At 51.1% G+C, this 9,764-nt stretch overlaps 1 protein-coding gene across 1 annotated transcript; it reads right to left on the bottom strand.

Moving 5' to 3' along the window:
• Positions 1-1,097: 1,097 nt before the first annotated feature.
• RHBDD2 (rhomboid domain containing 2) lies at positions 1,098-7,929 on the bottom strand. The gene is made up of 4 exons (XM_066333230.1): positions 7,785-7,929; positions 6,172-6,573; positions 5,657-5,807; positions 1,098-3,486 (listed from the first exon to the last, which is right to left on the bottom strand). Exons 1-4 carry the CDS (start codon positions 7,927-7,929, stop codon positions 3,066-3,068), a joined length of 1,119 nt encoding a protein of 372 aa, XP_066189327.1. The 3' UTR covers positions 1,098-3,065.
• Between the last annotated feature and the right edge of the window lie 1,835 nt (positions 7,930-9,764).

Genomic DNA, 9,764 nt, shown 5'->3' on the forward strand with positions numbered 1-9,764 from the left:
TAAATGTCTCATCCCAACCTGTTTCCTCTCTCTCAGCAACTTCACTGCCCTGGGTGATGAGTCCTGAATTCACTCCCAGCCCTGAGGAACTGGGACTTGTTGGACTCCACTGTCCCAGAGCACTTCACTGTGGAATGGATACCCTCAAAAATGCAGGGAACAGAAAAGAAATCTCCACAAACATCCATCTGAAGGGCACTGAAGACAGCTCCAACACATTGCACATGACCAGTAAGTGCAGCTGGACTCAGAACACTCCTGGGAACATGGTGGAAGCTGTAGAATTCAGAGAGACCAAGTGATCTGCCACGGTCACCGAGAAGCTCCCAAAAGAGCTCGGAGCAGTAAAAAAAAAATTCAAACTGTGGTTTCGTGCTCATCCAGCATGTCCTGTCCTCAGGGCTCACCTGGAAGGCTGTGGCAGTTGCCTTGTCCCAGCACAGAAAGCTTCATGGCTGGTACCTGCTCCTTCCCTCCTGCAGGGAGGTTTGCACCAGCCGGGGCCGGGCTGTTCCCGCTGCCGGCGGTGACACCGCGGCGACAATTCCAGGGCTTCCTCTCCTGCTGTAAAGCCAGGAAACTACTGGAAACACGCCATCCCTTTGACAGCTCTGCGGGGAGAGCGAATCGCTCACCAGATCGACTGATAAAGAGCAGGACAGGAAAAACAACCGCTTTCCAGCGTTTTCCAGCGTGCAGTACCGCTTGTCCCCAGTGCTCGTCGTCAGTGCGTGTCCGGGGCCACCAGCCTGGCACACAGCTGTGCCCAGGGATCCTATCCCATAAATCCCATCCCACTGACTCCAGCCCAATGATCCCATCCCACTGATCCCACCCCAGGGATCCCATCCCACTGACCCTGGCCCAGGGATCCCATCCCACTGATCCCAGCCCAATGATCCCATCCCACTGACCCTGGCCCAGGGATCCCATCCCACTGATCCCACCCCAGGGATCCCACCCCACTGATCCTGGCCCAGGGATCCCATCCCACTGACCCTGGCCCAGGGATCCCATCCCACTGACCCCAGCCCACCCATGCCCCAGAGGAGCAAGCTCCAGTTCCCCAGTTATAAACAAACCCAGAGATGAACCAGTCCGTCTTTCAGATTCTATTTCAAGTTCACAGTTTGGAGATACACAACATTTGTGATTGCTATTGATCCTCATCATCCTTCTGAGAAAAAATCAGTGATAAAATTCCTAAAGTTTCCAGGCAAGGATTTCACAAGGAGGCAAATCAAGGCACTAACAGGAGTGGAGTATCAACATTTCAAGGTTATCTCTAGCATTTCTTTCCTGGTATTACAAACATGCTTTTAAATTCCAAACAAGCTCCTTATCCTGCTCTTGCTCCACGCTAAAAATAAAACAATGCAATTGCTGTCAGCAGGAAAAACATGAAATAAAGTCCATTTGTGATCCGACAGAGGAGTGAAATAATCAGGTATGAGACAGAGTTGTCCCTCAACTCCAAGCTGGTTCCCAAGTTGCTGAAAGCCCTGCCTGGGGTGCTCACCTTTGCAAGAAGAGCTTCTTACTCATGCCTTACTTATCTGAAATGCAAGTTCTCAGCACTGACTTAGGTCTCCTCCAAAAGGAAGCCTCTGCATCCCACATGGGACCGTGGCAGTCAATCCAGAGGGGCAGCTAGAGAAGTAAAGCAACTGGGTGACAAAAGGGCTTCTTCAGACCCTGATGATGGTCACATCCAAGAGGCAGGGACGTGGTTTGGAAAGTGCAGCTGCCAGAGCTGCCTCTGGCCAGGCTCACCCCGAGCAGGGAGGAGCCCCAAGGCTGTTGAGTTTCTGGAGATGGGTGAGGCACTGCAAGAACATCTCCAAGACCAAGAATGGCACTTTGTGCTTCATGGAGCACTTTTTTATGGCACACAGCGAAACTCCAAGCAGAGGCAAGGGCAGTTGTTGAGATCCTGGCTGATCTACAGACACAGAGACAGCAGATTCCTCCTGGGCACTGTACAGTGGGCTACACAGCTGGGAATAAAGCTCAAATCCCAGCAACTGGATCAAACTCCTTCATTACAGCCTCAGGCACCAAACAGTGCATCCTATTGCAAATCCCTGGCTGAAAACTCCCCTCTCCCACACACCTGCCCACTAGCTCTGAAAAAAACAGAGAGAGATTGTGCTAATATTGGTGGGTGAGATTTCTAAAGCTGAGCAGTATGAACAGCCCCAACAGCACTGCCACATTCCACTTAATTCTTCTAACCCATTGTTAAGGTCCCTCCCAGCTCCTTGGATTTATAAACATTTACTCCACAAAGGGCCAAAATTCCTTACTGAAAAGTTTCTCACTACTTCACAGGCATTTGAGGTTGCCTTATCAAGTGCTGGTGACACAGGCTGAGCTGGTGCAATGCTCTCAGAAAATGAAGGCAATCCATTGTTGCAGGTGCAGGACCTTCAGCATTTTAGAGCTGTGTTTTGGGCAGAAGGAGGTATTCTGTATTCTATTCTCTTGCCCCAGGTTGGTGTAACAAGCCCCCTTCAGGGCACTCTCTTAGTGGACAAGTCACCAGTAGAACAGACATCTATTCTCCTCCATTTAATTTTAAGTTACAAACTAAGACTCCCATGATTCCCACCCCTTTTGGGTTCTAACTACATCACACCTGTAAAAAGACAGGAATGTAAATGGGAAGTGCTGATTGCTGCAGCTTAGTTAAACCCCAGATCTGTTCAGTGTTTTGCCAGTGAGGTTCCTGCCTACCTTGGCCTGGGAGCTGGTGCACTGGAACTCCAGTGGACTTGTGAAAAAAAGCAGCTGCTAAATTCAACAAAGAAGAAAGACTTAAAAAGCATGAGAAGTTCACAGTGGTGATACAGTTTCCATCCTCCAGCCATATCAAAAAGTAAAAAAAATATAAAAGGAAATACATTCAAGTAGATTTTGCCAGGGAGCAGGGGAATGGTCTTCACTGGAGCGACCAACCCATTCCAACGCCCACCCCAGACACAGCAAAGACACCAGCAATGCACTGCTGTTCGAGCCTCACACAGTGGTCCTGCCCCCGTGTGATTCTGCTGCTCCCTGGAGGATCAGTACACCTGGACTCTGGTAAATTCAGCTGAAACAGGGGCCACTGGGGCTGCTGGATACCCTGGTGCTTGCTGAACACCAGGCAGAAGGCCCGTGGCTGCAGGGGGCTGTGGCTGAGGCGGGCACAGCCGCTGTGGGACAGAGAATTTGCCCAGCTGGCAGCACTGTCCTGGCAAAGCTCCGGCCTGGGCCTGCCCAGGACACTCTCCAAAGGCACCTCTGGCCTGGCAGTGGGAAGAACTGAGGCTGTGTCCTGCTGCGTGGCCCTGCTGAGGTCCCTGGTGTTCCAGAATGTGGCCGTGTCCTGGAGAGTGGCTGTGATGAAAGCCCTGGCTCAGAGCACTGGGGTGAGCAGGAAGAGCCAGAGGCGAAGGGCAGTGGTAGCTCTGGGTGGGGTAAGTGCCAGGCACAGGCTTAATCCTGGGCAGGAAGAAAATAGAAGGTTACACTGTGCTCAGAACTGACATTGCCTAATTAGTGCTGGAAGTGCCCTGGGGGCTGATTTCCTCCTGACCAGCGCTCAGAGAGGTCACTGCAATCCATCAGAGGGATTCACTGCAACAGAAGCTCTTTTTATAAGCAGCAGTTGAGTAAAAACTGGATTTAGTGGCCTCCCAGGACAGCTGTTCCCACTCCCAACCCACTCTGACTCCACACCCACTGAAGGAGCGTGGCTCTTGGCCCCAGACTCTTTGTGCAAGGAATACACAAAGCCAAACTGCAATATGCCTTGAGTTCCCTGTGCACATCCTCCCTGCCCTGTGAGTGACACATCTGCCAAGCCATTAATCAGAAGTTACAGCTTCCAAGTGTTATTTACCAAGAAAACACAAAGGCCTTTAGTGCGAGTAAGAGCTCAGAGTATAGGAAAAAAAAAAAGAAAAAAAAAAAAAAAAGAATGAGGAAACAGAAAGAAAGAAAAGAGATAGAAATAAAATGAATCATTAAGAAGCAAGGGCTAGGAAGTGTTTGCCAGCAGAAGGCATGACTCATCCTGCCAAAAGCTATCAGGAGAGAGGCAAGCAGCCTGGAAGCCTGAGCCTCTGGGACTTCAGGAGTGCTGCTCAGCCCACGCACAACATGAGGACGAGAGCTGAGAATCCAGGCAATATTCATGAAGATGTGAGTGCCAAGTTCCCAGCAAGAAGAAGAGGCTGGTTCAGGCTGGGGTTTTCAGGCTTGGAGATTTCTTTTTAATTATTTGAGGTGTGGGTTTGAGTTTGTATTTTTTTGTATTTTTTTTTTTTTGTGGACGCAAATGTGATGCCAAGGCCTGGATTTCAAAGAAATATCTCCTGTCTTGCAGCAATTTAATGCCTGAATCTTATGAAAATTTGAAATGAATACAAATCCCAAACTATTGAGAGCTCTTTCCTGGAAATAAGAATCAAAATAATAAAAATTAAACTCCAGAAGCACTTACAAAAGTTGTATCTTAGACACAGACATGCAAATTCAGCTGCAGCAGTGGAAGCATCCCAGAAACACCTTCCCACGCCCTGCTTGATAGTCAAATGTTCATGTAAATACCTCTGTGTCACAGCAGTCTGTGTCACCTCACCAAAGGAGGCAGGTTTAGACACTGAGGTGCTGTGCACAGCAGGATGGGACTGGTGCTGACACAGCCTCAGCACAGAGCCAGGCTCCCTCTCCTCCCAAAAGCTGCATTTGCACAGGAGGGAGAGAGGGAAAACACCAATTCTGGGTCTGTCTGGCCTCCCCTGCAAGCATTCACACGTTTTGAGTTTCCTGATGGACCTGGGGGGACACTTCTGCCCCAGGCAAGGATTGCTTTTATGGTTTCCATGGGTGAGGGCAGTGTAAACACCTGGGAATTCTTCCACCTCAAATAAAACTTTACAGGGAGCTCATGGTTTAAACAATACATAGAATTTAACCCTGAATAGAAAACTTTTTCCTTTGTGAAACTGAAAGGACACCTTAGAATAAGTAAATATTTGACTTACATTTACAAGCTTCTTAGAGTACAAGTGAATTCTCATGGTTTGTGTTAAACTTAAAACCTTTCCTGCACATCAGCTGTGGGCCCCAAGGTTTCTTTTCTGTAAAGCAACATTACCTTGACACTGAAAACATGATGAAAGATTAAAAGAGACCAAAAGGTCTGCACTGAACTTTGTAAGTGCCATCCTTAATTTATTATGCTCTGGTCCTAAGTGGGTTTGGACAAAACTCACTTCACAGCATTCCTGGCAGGAAAGGTGGGGCAAATAAAGATAAGGATCTTGCCCCAGGGAGCCATATAGTCAGGAACAACTGCCTAATTTGGGCCAGAGTTTCACAACTTAGCTTTCCTGTCAGCCAGAGCTGCAATATTCCCAGGTGTACACGCTGCCCTTGCAGCAGAGGAGAGGTCTTTAACCTCCATTTAGCTTTCACTATAGACCTGGTTGAGTTAATGTGTGGTAATTCATTAGTCACACTACTGTCACTAGTGAAACATCAATGGGTGACTGCTCCCCACAATGGGAACAGGAGAGGCACAGTGCAGCTTTTAGAGACAACTGAAGGCCTCTAGTCACACCTCAAAATTCCCTACAAGACGTTTCACAAGAACTCCTGTACTTACGTGCTGTTTTCAGAGGCTCTCCTCTCTGCTGAGGACCCTGGGATGTATTTCAGCCCCGGTGTCCTCTTCAGCAGAGTGAAAGGGAACACCCGGTCCAGCTTAGAGCCCACTGACTCTGGGAAATCCAAGCAGAAGCAGTAGCCAAGACCATCTGAAGTCAGGAGCTTGTTAAGGAGAGCTGAGGACAGAACACACTCGTTTCTGACACAACCACACAGAGCCCTCCTCTGCCCACAAACCACTTTCTCTGGAGAATTTCCTCAGTTCTACCCAACGCCACCTCCAGAGACCACTGCCCTCCTCAGCTCCATGTTCTCTGCATGCACTGAGAAGGGGCAGCCTGAGGGGAAACACAAATGCAGAATGGGATGGGATGAGCATGAGCAAAACCAGTGAGGGTTTAGTGCAGAGCAAGAGTCCAGGAAAAGCCAGTGCACCTCAGCAATGAGAACCACAGCACTTCCTTCCCACCATGATCCCTCTCTGCCTCAGGGCTTCCCACTCAGAAAGGATACAGGCTTCCCCAACCAGGAGCCCACACAGGTTCCCCAAGAGGGAAGACTGGGGCACAAACCACGCTAGGCAGAGCCCAAGCCACGGCACCAGCACCACAGGAACTCCCAACCCAAAAAGCACAGTCCTCCTCATGCGTGAGCGGGTGGTAGAAACCCCCAGCATGGCAAAAGCCACTGGCATGAACCCTTTGGCATCTCCCACTTCCAGCAGCCTGGAGACAAGGGGCTCCAGCAGGAGGTACAGCAGGGCAGAGAGCATGGAGAAAGTGGCAGTGAGGATGCAGTGCTTCACCGTGCCCACGTTCTTCTCAAAGCTGCCAGCAAAGTACCAGATGATAACAGCACCACAGGCCAGCGAGATCAGGTCCTCGTAGAGGAAGATGTAGGTGATCAGCCTGTGAACTGAGCACAGCAGCACCTCAGACAGGCACACACAGCACTGGGGTTGCCATAAAACAATTACATGCTTGAGCAGAGGGAGAGTGAGCCCACGGGATTAATTAATAGCTTTCATTTCTATCCTGCCGTAGAAGAGAAGGAACCTGAGGCCTTTAAAATCAGGCATAAATAACCAGATAGAGTGAAAACAAGTGCTATCTTGGGTGTCACAAACATATGGGCTGGCTCTTGCTGCTTCCTGGGAAGCTGCCTGGAAAAAAGCAACAGCATCTGTAGTAAATTTCAGTCTCATTAAAACAGAAGGCAAGAGACATAAAAATAACTGTTACAGTACTGACGTTTTTGGCAAAAAAGATAAACACTACTTAAATTGCTGGAAGGCTGATTTTCATCACCAAAAATGTCTGGAGGTTATCATGCCTCAGAAATGCTTCTAGGTCCTCTGTTTAGGTGTTCTCCTAGGCACACAGCAAGGACTGAGAGAGATTTCTGCACTTCCCTCCCATCAAGTCAGTTCCACAGCCAGAAAAAAATACCAGTGAGACACAAAACAACACAGTGGAACTCCTGGAGACACGTGAGGAGATGGTGGAATCCACCCATCAGCTCGGAGCCCTGGACTGATAACGGAAATCACTGCACGGGGGGTAAGCTAGAACACGAGAATTAAAAGCGTGATAAAAATCATTCTGAGAATACCACAGGGACTGAGAAACGCACATCCCTCAAGCTCCTGGTAGTGTTATCCACTGAGGTTACTGTGTCAAAGCACAGAGATGAGGGTGTGGCGGAACAGCCTCACGTCGAGGGACTGAAATGGGGGCCCGGCAGCCTCGGGGCAGGTAAGGGGAAGCGCGTGGAAAGCGGGAAGGGACACGGGGGGAGCAGCGGACTCGGAGACGGGCTTGAAGAAATTCACAGAAACGGGGCTGAGGGTTACCACGGGGTCCCGGGCAGGACAAGGAGAGGGTCGGAGAGAGGGGACACAAAGACTTCCTTGGGGTTTGGCGAAGGCCCGGAGTGAGGGGACACAAAGGCTCCCTTGGGGTTTGGGGAAGGCCCGGAGAGAGGGGACACAAAGGCTCTGTTGGGGTTTGGGGAAGGCCCGGAGAGAGGGGACACAAAGGCTCCGCTGCGATTTGGAGAAAGCGCGGAATGGGGCGGGCAGAGGAACCAAGGAGGCAGCGGCTGCGCCCGCCGGCGGCCCTGCTCACCTTCCCCGTCGCGCAGGGCTGCGGGGCTCAGCGCGGCGGCCGAGCGGGCGGAGGGGACACCCCGCAGCAGCCCGGGCGCGGAGGCACCGAGCGACAGCAGCACCGTGAGAGCGGCGGCGGCCGGCGGGGCTGAGGGCGCCGCCATTGCTGCCCCGCGCGCCCGCCGCTTCCGGCGGAAGGCCTGGCCGTTACCGCGGCAACGGGAGGCGCCGTGGGGTCGTTACCATGGAGACGGGGAAGTCGCGCTCTCTCTCTCTTCCTCCTCCCCCCTTTGAGTGTTTATTTGGTTATTGTTATGTTTTCCCTGTTCAGAAGGGGGAATAAAGCAGCCAGAGGTGTGAGGTCTCGCTGGGAGCCCGCCCAGCGCTGGGTTATAGCGGGGTGTTCGCTCACGGAGCCGCCCCACGGTGTGCGAGGCCCATCCAGACCCGTGCGGCCGCTACTGCCCCGAGCCGCGGGGTCTGGCTGCTGGGAATCACAGAATCAGTCAGGCTGGAGAAGATCTCTGGGATCATCGAGTCCAACCCGTGACCGATGAATACCACCATGTCAACTAGACCAGAGCGCTGTGTGCCACATTCAGTGTTTCTGTAAACACCTCCAGGGATGGGGCCTCCACCACTACCCTGGGCAGCCCCTTCCAATGTCTAATCACCCTTTCTGTGAAGGAATTCCTCCTCATGTTCAGCCTGAACCTGCCATGATGCAGCCTAAGACTATGTCCTGTCACCCTGTCCCTTGGAGTACAGCCCAGCTCCCGCCTGGCTACAACCTCCTGTAAGGTAATTGTAGAGCACAAGAAGGTCCCCTCTGAGCCTCCTCTTCTCCAGGCTGAGCCCTCCCAGCTCCCTCAGCCACTCCTGGTGTTCCAGACTTTCCCCCAGCTCTGTTCCCTTCTCTGGACATGCTCCAGTCCCTCAGTGTCCTTCCCAAACTGAGGGCCCCAGAACTGGACATGGTGCTCGAAGGCTGAGTTTCTCTGCAGGTGTGAGGTGGAGAGGACAGTCCACACCTCAGCTGTTCCTGCCATGTTCATACCAAAAACCTGTGTGAGGTTTGTATTATCTGCACTGTCTGCCTTCAATTCCCCAGAATGTTGGCTTAGTCATTTTGCCAGTTCTTGTCAGATCTAGGAGAGGAATTGTCAGCTCAGAAATGAAGATACCAAACTTCTTGCAGGTCTCGTGGACATAAGGAGATGACAAAGTAGGGAGAACCTAATCTGATTCTTTCAGGGTAAATCTGCCCTGTGATCATGACCATTGGCTAGTTTATACACAGTTAGCACTAACCACAATTGCACCTGTTCTTGAGCTTGTAGTTGGGGACGTAGCTGTGGATATTGCAGTAGGAAAAGAGAATATTTGCACAAAAGGAGACAATTGTACATCCCACCTGGATGTGTTCCTGTGTCACGTGTTCTAGGTGACCCTGTCTTGGCAGGAGGGTTGGTCTGGATGATCTGCAGAGGTCACTTCTAAGTGATCCTGTGAACTCTGCTGTGTGCCCACACAGTCTGGCTGCTGGTTCACAGAATCCCAGAAATGTTTGGATTGCTTTCGAAGGGACCTTAGAGGCCACCACCTTGTGAGGTCTCATTTACACAGGAAGGATCAGAAGGAACCCACCTTCCTGCACCACCTCTGATTTTGCAACGTGGAGAAGGATTTGAAGCAGCTGGGGTCATATCTGGGGAAAGAATAGAGGGTAGAAGGGTTGATGTTTTTCCACATCTCAGCTTCAAAGTTTTTGGTTGGGACCATTTTCCACTTTTGAGAAGCCTTCAGAATTGAAGCTTGAGAAGCCTGAGGAATGCACAAACACGGAGAGGCTGTACTCAGAGCAAAATACCCCCCACATCCCCTGGCTAGGGAGCATTGTTTGGGATCTGCCCTAATCCCAAAATTGCACGGCCAGCCTTTGTGAGGTTCCAGCTTGTTGCAGAAAGGCTCACAGAGCGGCAGAAGACATTGTGGCTGG

Source organism: Sylvia atricapilla, chromosome 20 (assembly GCF_009819655.1).
Source record: "Sylvia atricapilla isolate bSylAtr1 chromosome 20, bSylAtr1.pri, whole genome shotgun sequence".
NCBI classification, from domain to species: Eukaryota; Metazoa; Chordata; class Aves; order Passeriformes; family Sylviidae; genus Sylvia; species Sylvia atricapilla.